The sequence below is a fragment of the Neoarius graeffei genome, chromosome 3 (assembly GCF_027579695.1).
Source record: "Neoarius graeffei isolate fNeoGra1 chromosome 3, fNeoGra1.pri, whole genome shotgun sequence".
Classification (NCBI taxonomy): Eukaryota; Metazoa; Chordata; class Actinopteri; order Siluriformes; family Ariidae; genus Neoarius; species Neoarius graeffei.
In genome coordinates this window covers 10476788-10502713 of record NC_083571.1, presented here as the reverse complement: position 1 = coordinate 10502713, position 25926 = coordinate 10476788, and the positions used below count along the sequence as shown (strand labels likewise).

At 41.1% G+C, this 25926-nt stretch overlaps 1 protein-coding gene across 12 annotated transcripts in view; it reads left to right on the top strand.

The window, feature by feature from the left end:
- The window catches only part of afdna (afadin, adherens junction formation factor a), a 348820-nt gene that overhangs the window by 303943 nt on the left and 18951 nt on the right, over positions 1–25926 (top strand). For all 12 annotated transcript variants that reach the window (XM_060916385.1, XM_060916383.1, XM_060916384.1 and 9 more), the window contains one exon: positions 18899–19033. In XM_060916385.1, the coding sequence (XP_060772368.1) occupies positions 18899–19033 (135 nt within the window). The remainder of the gene's footprint in view (positions 1–18898; positions 19034–25926) is intronic.

Below are 25926 nucleotides of genomic sequence, written 5' to 3'. Positions count from 1 at the left end.
ATCTCCCTGTCTAATAATAATAATCCCTGTCTAATAATCTCCCTGTCTAATAATAATCTCCCTGTCTAATAATAATAATCCCTGTCTAATAATCTCCCTGTCTAATAATAATCTCCCTGTCTAATAATAATCTCCCTGTCTAATAATCATCTCCCTGTCTAATAATCTCCCTGTCTAATAATAATAATCCCTGTCTAATAATAATCCCTGTCTAATAATAATAATCCCTGTCTAATAATCTCCCTGTCTAATAATAATATCCCTGTCTAATAATAATATCCCTGTCTAATAATCTCCCTGTCTAATAATAATATGCCTGTCTAATAATCATCTCCCTGTCTAATAGTAATAATCTCCCTGTCTAATAATAATAATCCCTGTCTAATAGTAATAATCTCCCTGTCTAATAATCATCTCCCTGTCTAATAGTAATAATCTCCCTGTCTAATAATAATAATCCCTGTCTAATAATCTCCCTGTCTAATAATAATCTCCCTGTCTAATAATAATAATCCCTGTCTAATAATAATAATCCCTGTCTAATAATCTCCCTGTCTAATAATAATCTCCCTGTCTAATAATCATCTCCCTGTCTAATAATCTCCCTGTCTAATAATAATAATCCCTGTCTAATAATAATCTCCCTGTCTAATAATAATATCCCTGTCTAATAATCTCCCTGTCTAATAATAATATGCCTGTCTAATAATCATCTCCCTGTCTAATAGTAATAATCTCCCTGTCTAATAATAATAATCCCTGTCTAATAGTAATAATCTCCCTGTCTAATAATCATCTCCCTGTCTAATAGTAATAATCTCCCTGTCTAATAATAATAATCTCCCTGTCTAATAATCATCTCCCTGTCTAATAATAATCTCCCTGTCTAATAATAATAATCCCTGTCTAATAATCTCCCTGTCTAATAATAATCTCCCTGTCTAATAATCATCTCCCTGTCTAATAATCTCCCTGTCTAATAATAATAATCCCTGTCTAATAATCTCCCTGTCTAATAATAATAATCCCTGTCTAATAATAATCTCCCTGTCTAATAATAATCTCCCTGTCTAATAATAATATCCCTGTCTAATAATAATATCCCTGTCTAATAATCTCCCTGTCTAATAATAATATGCCTGTCTAATAATCTCCCTGTCTAATAATAATATCCCTGTCTAATAATCTCCCTGTCTAATAATAATATGCCTGTCTAATAATCTCCCTGTCTAATAATAATATCCCTGTCTAATAATCATCTCCCTGTCTAATAGTAATAATCTCCCTGTCTAATAATAATATCCCTGTCTAATAATATCCCTGTCTAATAATCATCTCCCTGTCTAATAGTAATAATCTCCCTGTCTAATAATAATATCCCTGTCTAATAATATCCCTGTCTAATAATCATCTCCCTGTCTAATAATAATAATCTCCCTGTCTAATAATCATCTCCCTGTCTAATAATATCCCTGTCTAATAATAATATCCCTGTCTAATAATAATATCCCTGTCTAATAATCTCCCTGTCTAATAATAATATGCCTGTCTAATAATCTCCCTGTCTAATAATAATATCCCTGTCTAATAATCTCCCTGTCTAATAATAATATCCCTGTCTAATAATCATCTCCCTGTCTAATAGTAATAATCTCCCTGTCTAATAATAATATCCCTGTCTAATAATATCCCTGTCTAATAATCATCTCCCTGTCTAATAGTAATAATCTCCCTGTCTAATAATAATATCCCTGTCTAATAATATCCCTGTCTAATAATCATCTCCCTGTCTAATAGTAATAATCTCCCTGTCTAATAATAATAATCTCCCTGTCTAATAATCATCTCCCTGTCTAATAATATCCCTGTCTAATAATAAAGAAAATTAATAAATAAATAAAAAAAAATAGCCAAAAATCATTAGCCCCTGGGCCCCGCCCCCCTGAGCCATGGGCCCCGCCCTGGTTTTTTCAGACTTTTTAAATATTTTTCATTCTCATCCCTGAAAATATCTTGCCTGCAGTCATATGTTTACTTTATTGATATTTGACGGAAAATAATCACACATCCGTGAATAAAAGATCCGTGCTTTGTATTATTTTTTGATTTTCCGTCAATCCGTGACTTCAAGGAGGTACGAAGATGCCCGAGATAAAATAGCGTGTGCTCAGACAACGTCAGATGTAAATAATAATAATAATAATAATAATGACCTGATTGGTCAGATGTTTTATCATGTCGGATCAGGTCCAGGTCTGGAAAGCTCTCTCCAGAAGCAATCTTACAGATACGGATAAACCCAGGCGTGAGCACCGACCACATAAACTGCAGGGGACTGAGTTATGGTTCTAGTTATACCCCCGCTCCGAAGGAAGGAAGGAAGGAAGGAGGAGGGGGGTATACTGGTTTACCTCCGTCCATCCGAAACACCCTTTTTCTCAGCAGCCACAAATCATAGCCACTTGAGATTTGGTACCGAGCTTCAGCTTGGGGTTCTATACCATGTGTACCGTTTTCAGGTCCGTCGCACATCGACTTCCTGTTTACCGACTGAATGTATTTACCAGGGCTTTGAACCAGAATTTTTTTCCTATTGGTTCGTTCCGAACAGAAACGGAATTTTAACGTTTCCGGTTTTGGGTTCCACCATTAAATAGACGTTCCCGAACCGGTTAGAACAAAAAAATTTTGTTCCCGGAACGGTTAATTATGTTCCCTGTCAGCTGTTTAACAAATGGCTATAAAATTATGTCTCTGTCTCATCCAGCTTAAGCCAAATGTAGGCTAATTCTGTTACAACCTTCATTAAATAAGACAAGAAATAATTCAAAACAATTATTATTTCAAATGTTGGCGATTTGGATTCTCAGTATGTCTTCCCATCTACACAAACAGAAAAAGTGCCAAAAATGAAAGAGAATTCGTTTAGTGTGTTACCAAAGGCTAGTCAGGCCCTATGCATTGATAGGCTAACAGAGGTTAACGTCATTTAATGTTCGCGAGCCTCTCATTAACGTGGACAAATATATTGATATCGTGTTTGAAATTGACGTTTTTGAATAACAATAGACTGCAATATTTACCTCTTATTTAAGATGTGGAGACGTGATAGTAGTCCACCCTCCCGCTCTCTCCATTCAGTCAGCGAACGTCACACAGGAAGTGAACCCCAGCGGGTCATAGAAACTTGCGCAGGAGAAGAATGACTTTATTTATTTGTAGGCTACGGAAACTTTGAGGAACGAAATAAAAACCGGTATTAACCGGTTACCATTATTTTTAATAAGCGTTTCTGTTCCGGAACATAAAAAATAATAAAGTTTCTGGTTTTGTTTCTGTTCCATGTGAAATAGAAAAAGTTCCCGGTTTTCGTTCCTTGAACCGGTTCAAAGCCCTGGTATTTACGAAACGCAAAGGGTGGATTTTGGTGCTATTTCAAGAAGCAAAATGACCGTTTACCAGGATGCTATTTGAAATCCCCGGCGAGAAACACTGCTCTCGTTTCAGAATTAATTATTTGTTGAAGTCAACATTCATAATAAGCGTCCTATTCCTTCGATCGCTTGCAATTCTGATAGAAGCGAGAGTGAGGGGACATGTAACTGAGCAGTAGCTCACAGTTGCTCTAGTTATCGGTATTCTGGGACGGGGCCTTAAAGAAAACCAGCACTGATCAATCGGGACCTCGGTTCAACACGTGCACGAGTTTCCAGAAATACAAAAGAAGTAATAAATCAAGCACAAAAAGTTTGTCGTAGCAGTTTATGATTATGAAGATAAACATGAATAAAAGAAACGTGTCCTGACAAATTGAACGTACAGCTCCGGGGTTCGATTCTGAGCCTCGTGTTGGTCTCTGCAGTGTGAAGTTTCAGACGAGTTCTCGCCCGTCAGTCCGGGTTTCCTCCCGGCATCCAAAAATATACCAGGAGGTGGACTGGCTAAGCTAAATTGCTCCGAAATGTGAACGAGTGCTGCGTAACACAGAGCTCTATGAAGCTTCACACCCAGCCTAAACAAGCTGAAGCAAAAAGAAAACGCGCCGCTGTTACCGTTAAATGTGGAAGAGTACGAGATACTTGCGTCGTCGCTCAGAGTGTGCACGTACCATAAAAGGTGTATGCAGGTTTTGCATGTAACACAGAACTGAACAAAATAAAGGACAATCTTTTCAGATATCTTTTTTTTTTTTTTAAGCTCAAGGTGTTAGGATGATTTGGGTTTTTTGTCTTTTTTTTATTTAATAATGTTTTTGCGCAATGTGTACCCGTACCATGCTTATGTCATTGCTTTGCCATGCTGAGCTGCTGATTCCCGCTGCACTGGCAAGGGGGGAGGGTTTTACAGGCTGCAGGATGTCGAGCACCGCCCTCAACACCCGTGCTTGATCCATCTCAACCTACCACGTCCAAATCCGACCCATCACGACTCCTACGCTCTCGCAAAGCGTCGCAGCATCTCTGATTTACATCCATCAAGAACGCCAAGGCTTCAAACGTCTCATCACTCGAGTCTGACTGATCATACCCACTCTCATCCTGATTACATTCACCAGTACTCTCCAGCACGTGACCACCAACCGGGCATGATCACTATTAATCACCTCCTCCTCGTTGTTGTTGTTGCTGCTGCTATTATTATTATATGCATGTGCTCGGTCTCAGCACAGCTAGTTCTTCTGAAATCTGGTGTGTTCTCGAGGATTTTCAGGATTTCAGGTTACAAAATTGTTTTTTCTTCTTTCCAGAGTAGCTACAATTATCGGCACCTTAACGATCTTTTGGCCGTATGTAAATTGCGCATGAATAATTACTTAAACTTCCACTGGAGGAAAAAAATACGAGTTGATTCCCGATTACTTAGCGTATCAGATCATGTGACACCGTTCCACAATTATCGACATCCAGATGATTATTTATTTTTAAAAAAAATTTTAAATAATCGGTATGTGGTCTTAAGTTAACGAAACATATATAGTTTTTATTTCAAATTTGTTTTACCAGGGATGAGAGTTTTCCGCTTTTTGGCGGATTTCCGCTTTTTCCGAGTAAAAATCAACCTTTTTATATTATGCCAAATCCGTTATTTTTTTTTTTTTTCATTTATTGAGGGGGGTTGGGGTATGTTCCTTCGTGATACTCAATGTACGACGATGTTACATGTTTACATTTTCGCCATCTTTAGTCTCGCTAAGCCTCGCGGTAGAATACGTGTTATCTACAATGTAATTGGCCAAAACATCGCTGGCGAGAGCATGATAGCCAATCATAACCGTTCTTACAAGAGCGTGAGAGAGAACAAAAGCCAATCATAACAGTTCTTACAAAAGTACCCGCATCTGTTCTATTTTATCGAAACTTGCACATGTTCATCGTCGCTGCGCTTCAAAAATACGTTTCTCTTTCGTATCGGCTTTTTTACTCAAAATGCCGAATACAATTGACGAGCGAGACGAAGCGAAGGTACGTGAAATCAATGCTGGTATAAAAAACAGAGAGACAAGCTGACAAGCTCTTGTCTTTGGCCAAAAAGCTGAAGAAGTTGTCGAAATGATTAAATGAAAATGAGAAGTGACTGTGAACTATAAATAATTGTATAAAGTGTACATAGACATTATCCCGTAAACTTAGCATTCGTTTGATTTAATACATTGAACATGTATATGATGGTCAGTAAATCTGAATTAATGCTGACAGTTTGAAAACTTAAATATTTCAAAAGACTTTTTGAAGAAATCATATGCAACTAATGAGGACATAGGGAGAAAAGGTCAGTCACCCTAAAATTTTATTTAATATATGAGCATTTTGGTAATTAATAAAACTTGCGTTTAATGTGAATTTAGTTTGTCGTTTTTGTTGATCATGAATTATAACCATACCCTTGAATGTAGAATGTGATTTTATCTTGAATTCAAACAATACTCCTATTGATTTGAAACATATTTTCATGTAAATATATAAAAAAGACATTTTTTTTAATCTACTACAGCTCAGATTGCAGGACAAGTGGTTTGTAAGGCCTTATTTTTCAAAATTTTCCGGGGGGCATCTTGAAGGCCCCCCCTCCCCCCCGGTTGGCTTCGGGCGCCATCTTGTTTTCTGCTTTTTTTGATGACCACCACTCTCATCCCTGTTTTACCCAGACTGATACTTAATCCAAAATATCTTTTATATAAATATTTTTCGATGTCGGTGCTGACGTACGTAAATGAGGAAGTAATTCGAATGTTTGTAAACAAATGAACTGATAATTGTTTAACCTGCGTCAGAAAATCTTTTTGTTCCACTTTCTACCCGCTTTCTCAGGATTTTCGTAGATCACATTATGTTCATCATTCGTCGTCGTTTGTATTAATTTCTAGTTTTGTAGTTTACCAATAAACGTCAACAGGAAATTGAGATTGGAACCACGTGAAAATCCAGGTCAAAGGTCGCATCTCATTCCTCGAACCAAAATCTAAAACGTCTACTGATATTGTAATACGTGGTAGAGATTTACAACAAACCGCAAAAAAAAAAAAAAATTCTGAATGGAATCGAAAAATCTGAATATTTCAAGCATGTAATCTTTTTTTTTTAATTTAATTCTGGTCTAATTCTGTTTATTGCAATCGAATTCCAAATACTCTACAAACATTTCATTCTGTTATGAATCAGAAGAAAAAAAAATATAAATCACAGCACTTTTTTTTTTTTAAAGTACTTCAGAAATATTACGCAAATATCGAGCAATAACCGTTGTATGTAAATGTCACTAAATCCCACAGGGTGTCGATAATGGTGGACACCGTTAGTGGAAAGTGATCACTGTTATCGACACCTCACGTGAGTGACTTCTCAAACACGCGTTTAGATACAAAATGGCGGCTGTTGAATGAAAGAGTAAGAAACAAAGTAGGTTTCGACAAAGAGATCATGAAATATCGGTGAATTTGAGAAGTAAAAACGTGTCCATGATCTTTCCACCGTGCTTACCTGCGATGATGGCGTCCGCGTTTTCTGAAAAGTTGCTGATCGGGCGGAAAAATTTCCATCTCGGACGACAAGATCAAAGGGCGAGGCGGGTCTTCCGGTTGATTACTTAACCAATAATAACTGTTGGAACTGAAACTCACCTTTGTAAAATTTTAATATTGGTAAATCTGAAAAGGTGTCGATAATTATGGACCGTTGATAATTGTAGCCGCTGCTCTGGTTGCTATTTAAAGTATGTGTAGGTACTCTCGATGTACAGAGAAAGAAAAGATAAACTCCAAACTCCGTGATGATGATGATGATGATGGAAGACGTCTAAGGGCAGTTGTTGAAGATGAAAAGTTGAACACTAGCTTTAAAACATGCGACTGTATTAAGGACGAGTGATTATTATATTTTATGTGATTCGAGAAGTCCTGCTCAGATGTGTATTGGACGATGAAAGTATTTGAAACGATCAGTAGACATGAGAGAAAAGCATCTAAAAGTGTTCATGGAGGGGACAAATAATAAATAATACGGGCGAAAAGTTTGAAATGAACAGAATAAAGCGCTACACATGCGGGCGTAGGAAAGTAATCAGTGGTGGAATGAAGCGGAGTCACACTTAACTCGCGATAGTTGTTTTTCTCTCGTGAAGTTAATCAGAAAATCAACTTTAGAGCCTGTAGCTCTCGATAAATAGCACTGGCTTGACCAGTTTAATAGCATTCGCTAACACTACTGATGAACACTACACCGGCTGGAAGGTGACTGCACTGTTGCGGTTAAGCTTGTGTTGGCCTTCGAGAAATTTTTGTTCCCTCCCATGATAAATCAAAATCTGATTGATTGACTGATTCATCCGTCACGTCCGACATAAACATACACTGCCATGGCCTTCTGTCCCGGCAATGAAGTCCTAACCAATGAGCGAGCCAGCTCGAAAGTCTTCCACAACAAACACAAATAAAAAATCTCACTGGATAACTCGATTTTAACGTTTTCAGGACAGTGATGTCCAGGTCAGACGGCAGGCTGCAACTAGTTTTCAGCTACTTGCGATGATAAAATTGCGGGTAGACACGAGACCAGTCTTGCGTCGATGCAAGATAATGGCAGAGGGTCTTTAGTAAAGGCAGCTTGACGTAAGCGGATCACGATCTGTTCGCGTTTCAGCTGCGATTCGCTTCCAATCGGTGCAAATAGCAGGGTGACGCATGTAGAGGCAGGCGGTTGTGCAACGCTTGAGCAACCAATCGCAGGCTGAAGCAAGTAGTGGCAGCTAGATGCAGGCGAAGACAAATCTTTCGAGATGGTAGACGCAGATAGTTTGCGTCAACTTGCGTCTCGCTGCATCTGCTTCCGGCTGGTCGCGTCCTGTCGTAACTAGTTGCAAGACTGATGATGCCGTTCCTGCCACTTGCCCTTGTGCGATTTGCAGGTAGTGGTGCAATTACTCATGCGATTACTTGCTACTTGTCTCAAGTAGTGGTAGGCAGGATAAATAACGGAAATGGCGAGACGCAGAGCTACGTTGCGTCAAATCTTATCGAACCGCAGACTATTTGCAAGGGACTTCTGCCTCCACTCTTCAGCACTCGCAGGTAGACGCAGCCAATTGCGCGTCTGTTCGTGCAGCTTAAAAACTCTGCGTCTTGCAATACGAAGGATTTGACGCAAAACGCCTGCGTCCACCTGCGATCAGTCGCCACCCGACCGATCACAGGTCGCAGTATGCGCCTTTCTGCCGTCTGACCTGGGCATAACCCTTTCATTCCTGAAGCAAGTTCGATAGAAAACGTGGCTGAATTCGAAGAGAATTATGTAAGAAATTAAATATAACGTTTTAAACACTGATATGTTTGGACCTCTTCTGAAGGTCCTGACAGTTCCCTTCTGCTGAATGGAATATCTGATGTACAGCGGATATAAAAAGTCTACACACTCCATTAAAACGATCAGTTTTTCTGATGTAAAAAAAATGAGACCATGATAAATAATTTCAAAACTTTTCCCACCTTTAATGTGACCTATAACCTGTACAATTCAATTGAAAAACAAATCTGTTAGGGGGAAAACATAAATAAAAAACGTACAATAAGCTGGTTGCGTAAGTGTGCACACCCTTAAACTCATACTTTGTTGAAGCACCTTTTGATTTAATTACAGCAATCAGTGTTTTTGGGTTCACACCTGCCATCAATTACAATGACTCTGATTAACCCCAAATAAAGTTCAGAGATTTACTCAGTTGCATCCTCAAAAGATGACGAAAACTGGTCAGGGAGGCTGCCGAGAGGCCTACAGCAACACTGAAGGAGCTGCAGGAATTTCTGCCAAGTACTGGTTGTGTGCTACGAGACAACAACCTCCCGTATTCTCCATATGTCTGGACTATGAGGTAGGGTCAAAGGAAAACATCCAGGCCCGGATAAATTTTGCAAAAAAAAAAAAATCCATCAACTCTCCCAAAAGCATGTGGGAAAACGTGTTATGATCGGATGAAACCAAGGTTGAACTTTTTGGCCACAATTCCAAAAGGTATGTTTGGTGCAAAAACACCACTGCGCATCACCAAAAGAGCCCCATACCCACGGTGAAGCATGGTGGCGGCAGCATCGTGTTTTGGGGTTGTTTTTCTTCAGCTGGAACAGGGGCTTTAGTCAAGGTGGAGGGAATTATGAACAGTTCTAAATACCAGTCAGTTTTGGCCCAAAACCTTCAGGTGTCTGCTAGAAAGTTGAAGATGAAGAGGGATTTCATCTTTCAGCACGACAATGACCCCAAAACAGTTTTGAAACGGCCCAGCCGGAGCCCAGACCTAAATCCAATTGAAAATCTGAGGGGTGACCTGAAGAGGGCTGTGCGCAAGACACGCCCTCGCAATCTGACAGATTTGGAGCACTTTTGCAAGGAAGAGTGGGCAAATATTGCCAAGTCTAGATGTGGCAGGCTGATAGACTCCGACCCAAAAAGACTGAATGCTGTAATTAAATCAAAAGGTGCTTCAACAAAGTATTAGTTTAAGGGTGTGCACACTTATGCAACCAGCATCTCATCTCATCTCGTTATCTGTAGCCGCTTTATCCTGTTCTACAGGGTCGCAGGCAAGCTGGAGCCTATCCCAGCTGACTACGGGCGAAAGGCGGGGTACACCCTGGACAAGTCGCCAGGTCATCACAGGGCTGACACATAGACACAGACAACCATTCACACTCACATTCACACCTACGGTCAATTTAGAGTCACCGGTTAACCTAACCTGCATGTCTTTGGACTGTGGGGGAAACCGGAGCACCCGGAGGAAACCCACGCGGACACGGGGAGAACATGCAAACTCCGCACAGAAAGGCCCTCGCCGGCCACGGGGCTCGAACCCAGGACCTTCTTGCTGTGAGGCGACAGCGCTAACCACTACACCACCGTGCCGCCCCGTTTTTTTATTTTTTATGTTTTTCCCCCGAACAGATTTGGTTTTCAATTACAGGTTATAGGTCACATTAAAGGTGGGAAAAGTTTTGAAATTATTTATCATGGTCTCCATTTAGTACATCAGAAAAACCTAGGGTTTTAACGGGGTGTGTAGACTTTTAATGTCCAATGTACTGCTCACCGCCAGCCTGCATTATTTAAATACGTTAAACCCGTGTTTTAAGAGCCGGCGCTGCCGTTATTGAATACGGATCAGAATCCACCATAGACTTTGACGAATGTAAGTGCGCTTAAATTAAAGCATGTTGGTAATTAGGTCGGAAAAACCTCGACTATGAAGCATTCCAAAGACCAGGATAACGTCTCGGTCCTGCAGTCTAACACATCATCATCATCATCGAAGCCTTGTACGAGAGCTGCGCCGACGGCTGACGGCAGGAACGTTTTATCTTTTACCTTTTATAGTCAGCTGAGAGAGGAGATCACGTCCCGGGGTTCGAAGAGAAAATATTGCTCGTGCTTGAGACGGAATGATGGATAAATTCTTCGCCGGCTCTCCTGTGAGTGAGAGAGAGGGCCAGAGCCAGTTCCGTGCAAAGTGTGTGTTTGTGGACAGGAAGCGAGCCGCGGGCACTAATCAATCCCACTCTGCCCAGGAATGTCACTGGCAGCGCAGCAGCGCGTTTTCACTTTTCTATTCTCTTCCCCTTACACGACGTCCTCTTTCTTCTTTCTCATGCCTTTCTTGGTTCTTTCTTTCTTCCCCTCTTCCTCCTCCCCGCAGCAGACTGCTGTCCCAGCAATCTCTGTTCTAGACTTGGTACGTTCTCTATGCTCTTTAATGACGCTCTCTTCCTGTTTTTGTTTGTTTGTTTGTTTGTTCCCCCACCTCCGACTCCACCTGTGTCCCTCTTCGCTCATTCTCTCCCCCTCGTGTTGGTCGTTTGGTTTCGTTCTCTTCTCTATCTGAGGGTTATAACGGGAAGGGGGAGCTTCCACAGGGAATCCATCCTGGGGTGTGCGTCGCTGTCGTTCCTTCTCCCTGGATAAACTTAATGTGGTGCTATTATTATTATTTAATATTGATTTGACATCAATGAACGATGCAATCAGATCCAAAATTGAACAGGAACCCGCTCCTGGATTTGCAGAGAGCTGGATTTGTCACGCTCTATGGATTTCCGAAGCTCTCGTTTCAGTGTGGTTGAACGTAAGAGTGAGAAGGGAGGGCTGGTTGGTGCATGATCTGCTGGCCTCCTCTCTCCTGCAGCGAACGCCTGGCCTGGCCGCATGCTCAGGTCTCAGCGTCAAACCTCTCTCTCTCTCTCTCTCTCTCTCTCTCTCTGTCTCTCAGCTTGGTCCATGCTGCTGTGCTCCTCATCTGTGCCGTGCTCTTTTCCTTTCCGTCTCCTCTTACACATCAGGGTATTGTGTTACAGAGTCGACTTGTGCGAGACATTTTTGTGCTCAGTGGTTTAGTGTTCGTGTTCAGTTCTCGCATGTACATGAAGCTCACCTTGGGAGTCACAAGCGTACAACGGCATGTTGGTGTTTGTGCATGTGTGTGTGCTGTGCCAAAGGGTCCTAGTAGTGGCACACTTGCGTACCCAAGAGTCATGTTTAGAACATAAATAGTGAATTAGATTGGATAGGATAGGATGGGATGGGATGTGCGTGCTTATTCGAATATCCAACTCGAATTACATGAATCCAAGGTTCCCGTGCTTCTTTACGCATCTCGTGTAAATCGCGCTCTACTAGTCACTAGTAAGCATTCATCCAGTGGTGCTTAAAAGTTCGTGAACCCTTTAGAATTTTCTATATTTCTGCATAAATATGACCGAAAGCATCATTGGATTTTCACACAAGTCCTAAAAGTAGATAAAGAGAACCCAGTTAAACAAATGAGACAAAAATATTATACTTGGTCATTTATTTATTGAGGAAAATGATCCAATATTACATATCTGTGAGTGGCAAAAGTATGTGAACCTTTGCTTTCAGTATCTGGTGTGACCCCCTTGTGCAGCAATAACTGCAACTAAACGTTTGCGGTAACTGTTGATCAGTCCTGCACACCGGCTTGGAGGAATTTTAGCCCGTTCCTCCGTACAGAACAGCTTCAACTCTGGGATGTTGGTGTTTCCTCACATGAACTGCTCGCTTCAGGTCCTTCCACAACATTTCGATTGGATTAAGGTCAGGACTTTGACTTGGCCATTCCAAAACATTCACTTTATTCTTCTTTAACCATTCTTTGGTAGAACGACTTGTGTGCTTAGGGTCGTTGTCTTGCTGCATGACCCACCTTCTCTTGAGATTCAGTTCATGGACAGATGTCCTGACATTTTGCTTTAGAATTTGCTGGTATAATTCAGAATTCATTGTTCCATCAATGATGGCAAGCCATCCTGGCCCAGATGCAGCAAAACAGGCCCAAACCATGATACTACCACCACCATGTTTCACAGATGGGATAAGGTTCTTATGCTGGAATGCAGTGTTTTCCTTTCTCCAAACATAACGCTTCTCATTTAAACCAAAAAGTTCTATTTTGGTCTCATCCGTCCAAAAAACATTTTTCCAATAGCTTTCTGGCCTGTCCACGTGATCTTTAGCAAACTGCAGAGGAGCAGCAATGTTCTTTTTGGAGAGCAGTGGCTTTCTCCTTGCAACCCTGCCATGCACACCATTGTTGTTCAGTGTTCTCCTGATGGTGGACTCATGAACATTAACATTAGCCAATGTGAGAGAGGCCTTCAGTTGCTTACAAGTTACCCTGGAGTCCTTTGTGACCTCGCCGACTATTACACGCCTTGCTCTTGGAGTGATCTTTGTTGGTCGACCACTCCTGAGGAGGGTAACAATGGTCTTGAATTTCCTCCATTTGTACACAATCTGTCTGACTGTGGATTGGTGGAGTCCAAACTCTTTAGAGATGGTTTTGTAACCTTTTCCAGCCTGATGAGTATCAACAACGCTTTTTCTGAGGTCCTCAGAAATCTCCTTTGTTCATGCCATGATACACTTCCACAAACATGTGTTGTGAAGATCAGACTTTGATAGATCCCTGTTCTTTAAATAAAACAGGGTGCCCACTCACACCTGATTGTCATCCCATTGATTGAAAACACCTGACTCTAATTTCACCTTCAAATTAACTGCTAATCCTAGAGGTTCACATACTTTTGCCGCTCACAGATATGTAATATTGGATCATTTCCCTCAATAAATAAATGACCAAGTGTAATATTTTTGAAAATCTGATGATGTTTTAGGTCATATTTATGCAGAAATGTAGAAAATGCTAAAGGGTTCACAAACTTTCAAGCACCACTGTATCTTTAGATCGTTTCCCGTTGCCATGGCTACACAGCCATGGTAGCGCCGATTAATTTGCGCTAGCAGCGGTGGCGCAAATTGTTACTCTCGCTCAGGATTCAGGATCTTTCTACTTTATTTTTATTATTCTAACATTTTTAGGACGCCATTTCTCCTTCAGTTTTCAACCAATCATCAGATTTCACATTCTGGGTTGAATAACATTTGCTATGACTTTTGGTGCTGATCTGGATCACTTATAACTCTATCAATTTTCATGATTTTTTTTTTTCAATAATTTTGTTCAGGGCACAACTTTTCCTCACTAAGCGTCATTCTGTATCTCTTACCGTTCCGGATCTATAGGCTACGGTGACCAGATGTCCCGGTTCGTAACAGCTAGCGCAAATTACTCTGACTTTAGTCACAGTCTGTATCTAGTTACTGTTGCATGGCCACATAGATGACAGCTACCTACTGTACATAATCTGAGGTCAGTAATGTATATATTGACCATAGAATAATTTAAAAAAGATGCTTCGCCTTTATATTTTGTCCGTAAATAATCAAATACCATCTTGTTAAATATAGATCGAAGTGATTTGTGTGTGTGTGTATACAGGATGTATCCCAGTGTATGAATGAGTCAGTGTTTCTGCTGTTCGATGCAAAGGTGCCAATATTTACGGTTTTGCTGTAGAGTCTAAAATTTTTGACTCCTTTGCTCAGGGTGTTGAGAGACACACCTGGAAATGGCGCAACCAAACATTTGCCCTGCCAGAAAAGCGGTTAGTTTTTTTTCGTCGTGTCAGCTTTATCTTTATCTAGTTGAACTTTGACCTGTGACGGGTCACCATAAACCTTGGACTTTCTCGCTGCATGTTTTTGTTTTATTATTTCCTGCAGTTCTGGATAAAATTCAGCCACGTCATACACCGACACTAGTGTTTACTAGTGTTCGCTTTTCGACTGTTTCACAAGCTTCAAGAAAGAAATGTACAGTGGGGCAAAAAAGTATTTAGTCAGTCACCAATTGTGCAAGTTCTCCCACTTAAAAAGATGAGAGAGGCCTGTAATTTTCATCATAGGTACACTTCAACTATGAGAGACAGAATGAGAAAAAAAATCCAGAAAATCACATTGTCTGATTTTTAAAGAATTTATTTGCAAATTATGGTGGAAAATAAGTATTTGGTCAATAACAAAAGTTCATCTCAATACTTTGTTATATACCCTTTGTTGGCAATGACAGAGATCAAATGTTTTCTGTAAGTCTTCACAAGGTTTTCACACACAGTTGCTGGTATTTTGGCCCATTCCTCCATGCAGATCTCCTCTAGAGCAGTGATGTTTTGGGGCTGTCGCTGGGCAACACGGACTTTCAAATCCCTCCAGAGATTTTCTATGGGGTTGAGATCTGGAGACTGGCTAGGCCACTCCAGGACCTTGAAATGCTTCTTACGAAGCCACTCCTTCGTTGCCCGGGCGGTGTGTTTGGGATCATTGTCATGCTGAAAGACCCAGCCACGTTTCATCTTCAATGCCCTTGCTGATGGAAGGAGGTTTTCACTCAAAATCTCACGATACATGGCCCCATTCATTCTTTCCTTTACACGGATCAGTCGTCCTGGTCCCTTTGCAGAAAAACAGCCCCAAAGCATGATGTTTCCACCCCCATGCTTCACAGCAGGTATGGTGTTCTTTGGATGCAACTCGGCATTCTTTCTCCTCCAAACATGACAAGTTGAGTTTTTACCAAGAAGTTCTATTTTGGTTTCATCTGACCATATGACATTCTCCCAGTCCTCTTCTGGATCATCCAAATGCTCTCTAGCAAACTTCAGACGGGCTTAAGCAGGGGGACACGTCTGGCACTGCAGGATTTGAGTCCCTGGTGGCGTAGCGTGTTACTGATGGTAACCTTTGTTACTTTGGTCCCAGCTCTCTGCAGGTCGTTCACTAGGTCCCCCCGTGTGGTTCTGGGATTTTTGCTCACCGTTCTTGTGATCATTTTGACCCCACGGGGTGAGATCTTGCATGGAGCCCCAGATCGAGGGAGATTATCAGTGGTCTTGTATGTCTTCCATTTTCTAATAATTGCTCCCACAGTTGATTTCTTCACACCAAGCTGCTTACCTATTGCAGATTCAGTCTTCCCAGCCTGGTGCAGGTCTACAATTTTGTTTCTGGTGTCCTTTGACAGCTCTTTGGTCTTGGCCATAGTGGAGTTTGGAGTGTGACTGTTTGAGGTTGTGGACAGGTGTCTTTTATACTGATAACGAGTTCAAACAGGTGCCATTAATACAGATAACGAGTGGAGGACAGAGGAGCCTCTTAAAGAAGTTGTTACAGGTCTGTGAGAGCCAGAAATCTTGCTTGTTTGTAGGTGACCAAATACTTATTCTACCGAGGAATTTACCAATTAATTCATTAAAAATCCTACAATGTGATTTCCTGGATTCTTTCCCCCCATTCTGTCTCTCATAGTTGAAGTGTACCTATGATGAAAATTACAGGCCTCTCTCATCTTTTTAAGTGGGAGAACTTGCACAATTGGTGGCTGACTAAATACTTTTTTGCCCCACTGTATTTCTGGAACCAGAAAATCCAAACCTTGACCCCGCCCACTTTCCCATCATCAACAAGTACCCTAGCTCCTGTTTCTGTTTGTGATATCACGAGACACAATGCAACAAAATGGCGGAAGACATCCATTTTCAGTCCGTGCGATTTACACAGTAAGTGGGAATTGAACCGTTTCCAACTTCCAAGTCGGACAAAAATTCATCTGAACAGCCCTCCAGCTTGACAATTACGTTTCTTAACAGCGTCAAACTCGGTGACGTTATTGAGCACGTCAGCGCCCGGAGGACAAAACAAGACCAAGAAACCATAGCATGTGTCTCAAGCTTGTTAACAGGCATCCAAGTTTTTCTATTTGTGTTCGAGTCACTTTAAGATCCCAAATTACAGGAGGATCATGTGCATGGGATAATTGGAAAGTAAGATATTTTAATCAAACTGCACGCTTTCGTGTTTTCCTCCTTTTTAAATGAAGGAAACGCGAACCAAACTGGTCATCTTGGCTTTTATTTATTTTACATTTTTTTTTAAAAGATGTGAGTATCCAGGTTCCGAGTCAGAAAGTTGATGAACGCAGAATAAATATAAAAAGCTGTCTGTTTAGTGGAAAGAGATTTGAAATTCAAATTTGTATTAAAAAGTATACACTCAGCAGCCACTTTAATAGGAACCTGTTCCTGGCTGCAGGAGTGGAACCCAATGTGGTGGTCTGCTGTTGCTTTTCTGCTCACCACGGTTGTAAAGAGTGATTATACGTATGAGTTACTGTAGATGACTTGCAACCACATGACCAAAATGTGCCGCCACATGAGCGTCCAACAAAGCGACTAGGACGGCAGCCGCTGAAGGCGTGTCTATCAACAAAGCTGAATTTTCTCAGTTTTACCACGATTTGAATGCTCGAGCGAAGATTCGATACGAAGAGAAGATAGATGTGTGTGGGTTTTGACCCATATTACACTACCGTTCAAAAGTTTGGGGTCACCCAGACAATTTTGTGTTTTCCGTGAAAAGTCACACTTTTATTTCCCACCATAAGTTGTAAAATGAATAGAAAATATAGTCGAGACATTTTTCTGGCCATTTTGAGCATTTAATCGACCCCACAAATGCGATGCTCCAGAAACTCAATCTGCTCAAAGGAAGGTCAGTTTTATAGCTTCTCTAAAGAGCTCAACTGTTTTCAGCTGTGCTAACATGATTGTACAAGGGTTTTCTAATCATCCATTAGCCTTCTGAGGCAATGAGCAAACACATTGTACCATTAGAACACTGGAGTGAGAGTTGCTGGAAATGGGCCTCTATACACCTATGGAGATATTGCACCAAAAACCACACATTTGCAGCTAGAATAGTCATTTACCACATTAGCAATGTATAGAGTGGATTTCTGATTAGTTTAAAGTGATCTTCATTGAAAAGAACAGTGCTTTTCTTTCAAAAATAAGGACATTTCAAAGTGACCCCAAACTTTTGAACGGTAGTGTATTTAAAAAAAAAAAAAAAGGCAGACTTGTCTGAAGATAAGACGCTTCTACTGACCAAGTACGACTACAGGTCATTTCATTCAAATCCTAAAGCAAATGAGTGCCATCATAGTACGTGCACTTCGACACTAAAGAGCATGCTAAGTGGGGTAACCAGGTCGGCCCGTGCATGTCTATGTTTCCTGCTGGATCGTATTAAATCTTCAGGCAGCGTTCTCGCGGCGGCTTCGTTCGTGACCACCGGAATACCTGAAATATAAAATAATTGATAGGCTTTGGATGAAATGGTGATTGGACAAAGTGTCCTGATCCCCTCACCTCGTCTCGTCTCCTCTCCGTACAAAGTTTCCTTGCCCTCTTTCTGAATCACGAATATAATTCTAAAAAATCAACGTGCTACGGTCACGAGTACTGTTGTGATCACAACCATATACAGCATAAAGGTATGGCGTTGCTAAAAGAACTCTTAAAGCAGCGGAAAAACAAAGAGAATCGTGCATGCGTGACTGTTTTGTATGGAACGTCGCTTGACCCAGCATTTGTATCTCCGCCGACATCCGGGTTTCTATTTTGCTTTGACGTCGCTCGCAAGACAAGGATATCCTTCCTGGCAAAAAAAAAAAAAAAGCTCAAACCAATCTATCCATTTTCCTCTTACCCACAAGACATTTGTTTCCACCCACGGAACTATCGCTCACTGACTCAACTCGATGTTTTTTGTTTTTCGCACCATCCTGTGTGTGAAAACCCCAGGAGATCAGCAGCTTCTGAAATACTCAAACCAACACCCATGCCACAGTGAAAAGAAAAGTGAATTTTATTTTAAACATTATTAAGGACACTTCCGCTCACCGTCTTCATTTATACCTAGATTGGGTTAAAAACAGAAGGTTTTAGGTGAAGCGTGTGATTTAAAAACCAGATATAACATACCAACGATGTGGATATTCGAATAGCCAAAATGGTTAAAGCACGCATCATTAATTCTGACATACACAGCAATTAAGATGCACTTTGCCACTATTAGGATAAGTTTGTGAAGAACCATAGCAACAAATGGTTATTAAGAAATGCTCATATTATGCGTGTACATTGCATGTGTGTGTGCGTCATCAGCTGCAGGATGAGGAGCGGCGACGGAAGCAGCAGCTGGAGGAGATCCGTAAGCGCGAGGCGGAGGAACGAGCCAAGCAGGAAGAGGAGAGACGCCGGAGAGAAGAGGAGCGAGCCAGACGAGAGGCCGAGGAGAAGGTACACCAGGCTGAGTGACCTGAGAGCGCTCGACACCCCGGAGAGTCACGCTCAAAAACATGACCTTACACTGTTTCACTTCCAGCCTTTTCATAATGACAGAGTGGTGGAGGTATTCAGGAGAGGACTACAGTCTGTAGTTTATATTTAAGAATAGATAATAATAACGAGGAGGAGAACAATCTCTTCGCCACTTGATGTACAGTGGATATAAAAAGTCTACACGCCCCGTTAAAATGATTGGTTTTTCTGATGTAAAAAATATGAGACCACGATAAATAATTTCAAAACTTTTCCCACCTTTAATGTGACCTATAACTTGTACAATTCAATTGAAAAACAAATCTGTTAGGGGGAAAAATAAAAAACGTACAATAAGCTGGTTGCGTAAGTGTGCACACCCTTAAACTAATACTTTGTCGAAGCACCTTTTGATTTAATTACAGCATTCAGTGTTTTTGGGTTCACACCCGCCATCAATTACAATGACTCTGATTAACCCCAAATAAAGTTCAGAGATTTACTCAGTTGCCTCCTCCAGCAAAAGCCAGGGTTCACAGAGAGCTTACAAAGCATCAGAGGGATCTCATTGTTGAAAGGTATCAGTCAGGAGAAGGGGACAAAAACATTTCCATGGCATTAGATATACCATGGAGCACAGCGAAGACAGGCATCAAGAAGAAGTGGAGAAAATATGGGACAACAGTGACATTAGCGAGAACTGGACGTCCCTCCAAAATTGATGAAAAGACAAGACAAAAACTGGTCAGGGAGGCTGCCGAGAGGCCGACAGCAACACTGAAGGAGCTGCAGGAATTTCTGGCAAGTACTGGTTGTGTACTACATGTGATGACAGCCTCCCGTATTCTCCATATGTCTGGACTATGAGGTAGGGTCAAAGAAAAACATCCAGGCCCGGATAAATTTTGCAAAAAAAATCCTTCAACTCTCCCAAAAGCATGCAGGAAAATGTGTTATGATCTGATGAAACCAAGGTTGAACTTTTAGGCCACAATTCCAAAAGGTATGTTTGGTGCAAAAACACCACTGCGCATCACCAAAAGAACCCCATACCCACGGTGAAGCATGGTGGCGGCAGCATCGTGTTTTGGGGTTGTTTTTCTTCAGCTGGAACAGGGGCTTTAGTCAAGGTGGAGGGAATTATGAACAGTTCTAAATACCAGTCAATTTTGGCCCAAAACCTTCAGGTGTCTGCTAGAAAGCTGAAGATGAAGAGGAATTTCATCTTTCAGCACGACAATGACCCCAAAAAAGTTTTGGAATGGCCCAGCCAGAGCCCAGACCTAAATCCAATTGAAAGTCTGTGGGGTGACCTGAAGAGGGCTGTGCACAAGACACGCCCTCGCAATCTGACAGATTTGGAGCGCTTTTGCAAGGAAGAGTGGGCAAATATTGCCAAGTCTAGATGTGGCAGGCTGATAGACTCCGACCCAAAAAGACTGAATGCTGTAATTACAACCCCAATTCCAAAAAAGTTGGGACGCTGTGTAAAGCATGAATAAAAACAGAATATGAGAATCTGCCAATCATGGAAACTTTATATTTCTTTGAAAATAGTACAAAAACAACATATCAAATGTTGAAACTGAGAAATTTTATTGTTTTTGGAAAAAAAAATATGCTCATTTTGAATTTGATGTCAGCAACAAGTTTCAAAAAAGTTGGGACGGGGCAACAAAAGACTGAAAAAGTTGCATAATGGTAAAAAAAAATAATAATAATTTGGTTAATTGGCAACAGGTCAGTAAGATGATTTGGGTATAAAAAAAAGAGCATCCCAGAGAGGCGGAGTCTCTCAGAAGTAAATATGGGGCGGGGTTTACTGCTCTGTGAAAGACTGCGTGGGCAAACAGCGCAACAATTTAAGAATAACGTTCCTCAATGTAAAACCACAAAGAATTTGTGGATCACATCATCTCTGGTCCATAATATCATTAAAAGATTGAGAGAATCTGGAGAAATCTCTGTATGCAAGAGACAAGGCTGAAAACTGACATTGGATGCCTGTGATCTTCAGGCCCTCAGGCGACACTGCATTAAAAGCAGACACGTGTCTGTAGTGGAAATCACTGTCTGGGCTCAGGAACACTTCAGAAAACCATCGTCTGTGAAAACAGTTCATTACTGCATCCACAAATGCAAGTTAAAACCAGATATAAACAATATCCAGAAACACCGCCCCCTTCTCTGGGCCTGAGCTCTTTTATGATGGACTGAGGCGAAGTGGAAAACTGTCCCGAGGTCTGACGAATCAAAAGTAGAAATTCTTTTTAGAAATCACGGACACCACGTCCTCCAGGCTAAAGAGGAGAGGGACCATCCAGCTTGTTATCAGTGCACAGTTCAAAAGCCAGCATCTGTGATGGTATGAGGGGGCATTAGTGCACATGACATGGGTAGATTGTACATCTGGGAAGGTATCATTAATGCTGAATGATATATACACGTTTCAGAGCAATATGCTGCCATCCAGACTAAATCTTTTTCAGGGAAGGCACCGCTTTCTGCACATATTACAACTGCATGGCTCTGTAGTAAAAGAGTCCGGGTGCTAAACTGGCCTGCTGCAGTCCAGACCTGTCTCCCAGTTAAAAAATTTGGCGCATTATGAAGTGCAAAATACAACAAAGGAGACCCCGAACTGTTGAGCAACTGAAATTGTATATCAGAAAAGAACGGGACAACATTTCTCTTTCAGATCTACAGCAATTGGTCTCCTCAGTTCCCAAACGTTTACAGAGTGTTGTTAAAAGTAGAGGTGATGCAACACAGTAGTAAACACGCCCTTGTCCCAACTTTTCTGAAATGTGTCGCTGAGATCAAATTCAAAATGAGCATATATTTTTCAAAAAACAATAAAATTTCTCAGTTTCAACACTTGATATGTTGTCTTTGTACTATTTTCAATGAACTATAGGGTTTTCATGATTTGCAAATTATCGCATTATGTTTTTATTTACAGTTTACACAGCACCCCAACATTTTTGGAATTGGGGTTGTAAATCAGAACATGCTTCAACAAAGTATTAATTTAAGGGTGTGCGCACCTACGCAACCAGCGTATTGTACGTTTTTTTATTTTTTGTTTTTCCCCGCCTAACAGATTTGTTTAGTTTTTTCAATTGAATTCGACAGGTTATAGGTCACATTAAAGGTGGGAAAAGTTTTGAAATTATATATCTATCGTGGTCTTTTTTTTTTTTAAACATCAGAAAAACCTAGGATTTTAACAGGGTGTGTACACTTTTTATATCCACCGTAGATGTTGAGTATCCCTTTCTTCCTAAAAACCCAGGCATACTATCTTTTTATCAGCAAAACCTGGGCTGTCTCGAATCTCTCGCTCACTCACTCGTTCACTAGTGACCACTCTAAACAGGACACTATGTCGAGCAGAAATGAGCGAGGCACCGGACCGAATTTATACAACCCTGACCGGTGAGTACACGTCATCGTTAAACAATCCAAACAGTACAAACTACATAGCAACCCAAATCCCATACAGACACAAACATATTAAAAGCCAATGCGGACTTCAACGGTGTTTAAACATTTTTATTCATGTTTATGTGAAATTCGCCACTTCAAATTGTCAGAAGGGAAAAAAAAATCACTGTTTTTTTTGTGATACTTTGTGCACATCAGTTAACATATAGTGTACACGTTAATGTCAAAAAGTCAAAGTCCCTCCCGCACCAGGATCTGGTCTTCCCAGGCAGTCTCCTGTCCCAGTACTGGACTCCCCACTTGCATCTGTACTGGCAGTAGGTACCATTTTTATGATGGTCTTTGGTATGACCCGACCTCTTCACGATCCCCCGGTCGAGAGGCGAACACGCTAACCACTAGGCCAGCTCGTGGTCCTGTTAATAATAATGTAGTACACGATAATTAGAACATAGTTCCACTTCAAATAGTGCACTTTATGGCGAATAGGGAACGAATTTAGACACAGCATAAGTGTTGGGTTCAAAGCAAGTTAACTTTGGCATGGAATTTGCTTCATTAACCAGTACCTTTGGCTGCACTAATGTTCTGATTTCAGCACAGAAAATCAAATATGGAGAATTTTCCCACTGTGCAAGAACTTATTCAAGCGACTAAAAAGGTTTATTAAAATGAAGGAAAAACAGTTTAAGGTTGACAGGATAGCTAGCAACCAATAGCTGAGGACAAACTTGAATTTACAAACGTACGTGTTTCAGTTATATCATAGGCAACGATCAAGCAGGACTTTGTTTAATCACCAGGCTTCAAGTTCACAACTATTTTACTGTAGCTTTAACCCACCTTTAAAAGTATCGTCCATCTCTGATCTGAAATTACAACACTGGTTTGCTAGCAAAACAGTGGATTATCTTCATAAGGACTCCTCACACTAGTCCTGTTTTATCAGGGACAAAAATAACGTTATGCTGCATAATTTCAGGTTTTATAACATTGTTAAAGGTTTAGTGCGATTTTATACAGATGAGGTGCTGATGGGAACCTCCGAGTATCGCTTGAAAGCATTTTTAGCCGGAACGTAGAAGGTTGTTAGCTCGGTTTGTGTAGCACCTCCGTGTTACATATCCACGGTCTCAAATGCTTATGAAATGTTTCACTGGGCTATTAAATTTCCCAGCGGTCTGAACGTCCATCATTCATCACAAGTGCTAAGTGGGAATCTCATCTCAGTGTGTGGCCATGCCTGTGCGTCACTTTCAGACCACTGAAAATTTAGAGCCCAGACCTAATGTCCAATTGCATGTTCTCACAGTGATCCCTGTCCTGTGTTTCTGATGTGTCCCCACCCAAAAGGAAAAAAAAAATGCATGAGTCACTTGTCAGGTTTTTATTATTATTATAGTATAGAGTCCAACGTTTCTTTGGGAAACCATCATTTCACCCGACGCTGTTTTGGAGACGTAGTTCTGGAACGACCCGTCCCAGTCCACCCTCATTCCGTCATCAGTGACGTCGTCACTGCACATTAACCCAGGGTCATCCATGTACAGAGACCAGAGCAGCCCTTCCTGTGAAAAACCTCAAAATGCCAGTCGTAAACACCAATCAGGCACGTCTTCCACATCGGTTAAAACCAGGGCCATTTGTTTAAGCACTTTAGTAGGAGTTGTACTCGTCTTTCTGGCGCCTCCTGATGGACCCATGAGGAAACGAAGAATGTAGAACTGGAGATTTATCATAATCATCAAGCTCCAAAACATTTATATAAAACTTCAGGTTTTCTTGAAGGACATGCTGATCTCTGTGTTTATCCTCAGGACCATATTTGAATATCCAGATTTGAAATTTTAATCACGATATCCTTTCAGGTGTTTGGGTGTCATACCTCATCAGTTCATCACTCTGGTCATATTGTACAAGAGTCATTATTAATCACTCGAAAGACTTTCTGTAATTTTCCAACACGATGGAATGACTTCTCTGAACAGCGTCTGATTTTGATGACATCACCACGTAGGCAGAGATTTATCAATGAATAATAATTGGACTTGTGTGGATTCTGATGCTGCATTCCACTGTCCTCTAAACACTAAAAATGGAAAGAAACCTTGGGCAGGTTCCAACACCTGGTGCTTAACCGGATTCGAGAATTTGCAAGTGAAGGTTTTGCGTTGAGACCGTCTAAAATTTCAGCACTAAATGCTTTCGGAGGTCATTTAACGATTCAAATGTAAAGCATCATTTTGCGATAAGCATGCGCGATATACCGATCAGAAGCGACTCGTTCCATCTTCCTTGTACGGTGGAATGCAGCACGACTCCATGTTTATCAAATTTCCCAATGGTCGAAGCCATCAGGGAGCAGTACGTGGCTTCCTGCCTGAATATGAAACCTCACTCAAAGAAAATGTCATATACAATGGTGCTTGAAAGTTTGTGAACCCTTTAGAATTTTCTATATTTCTGCATAAATATGACCGAAAAAAACGTCAGATTTTCACACAAGTCCTAAAAGTAGATAAAAAGAACCCAGTTAAACAAATGAGACAAAAAAAAATTATACTTGGTCATTTATTTATTGAGGAAAATGATCCAATATTACATATCTGTAAGTGGCAAAAGTATGTGAATCTTTGCTTTCAGTATCTAGTGGGACCCCCTTGTGCAGCAATAACTGCAACTAAACGTTTGCGGTAACTGTTGATCAGTCCTGCACACCGACTTGGAGGAATTTTAGCCCATTCCTCCGTACAGAACAGCTTCAACTCTGGGATGTTGGTGGGTTTCCTCACATGAACTGCTCGCTTCAGGTCCTTCCACAACATTTCCATTGGATTAAGGTCAGGACTTTGACTTGGCCATTCCAAAACATTAACTTTATTCTTCTTTAGCCATTCTTTGGTAGAACGACTTGTGTGCTTAGGGTCGTTGTCTTGCTGCATGACCCACCTTCTCTTGAGATTCAGTTGATGGACAGATGTCCTGACATTTTGCTTTAGAATTCGCTGGTATAATTCAGAATTCATTGTTCCATCAATGATGGCAAGCCATCCTGGCCCAGATGCAGCGAGACAGGCCCAAACCATGATACTACCACCACCATGTTTCACAGATGGGATAAGATTCTTATGCTGGAATGCAGTGTTTTCCTTTCTCCAAACATAACGCTTCTCATTTAAACCAAAAAGTTCTATTTTGGTCTCATCCGTCCATAAAACATTTTTCCAATAGCCTTCTGGCTTGTCCACGTGATCTTTAGCAAAGTGCAGACAAGCAGCAATGTTCTTTTTGGAGAGCAGTGGCTTTCTCCTTGCAACCCTGCCATGCACACCATTGTTGTTCAGTGTTCTCCTGATGGTGGACTCATGAACATTAGCCAATGTGAGAGAGGCCTTCAGTTGCTTACAAGTTACCCTGGGGTCCTT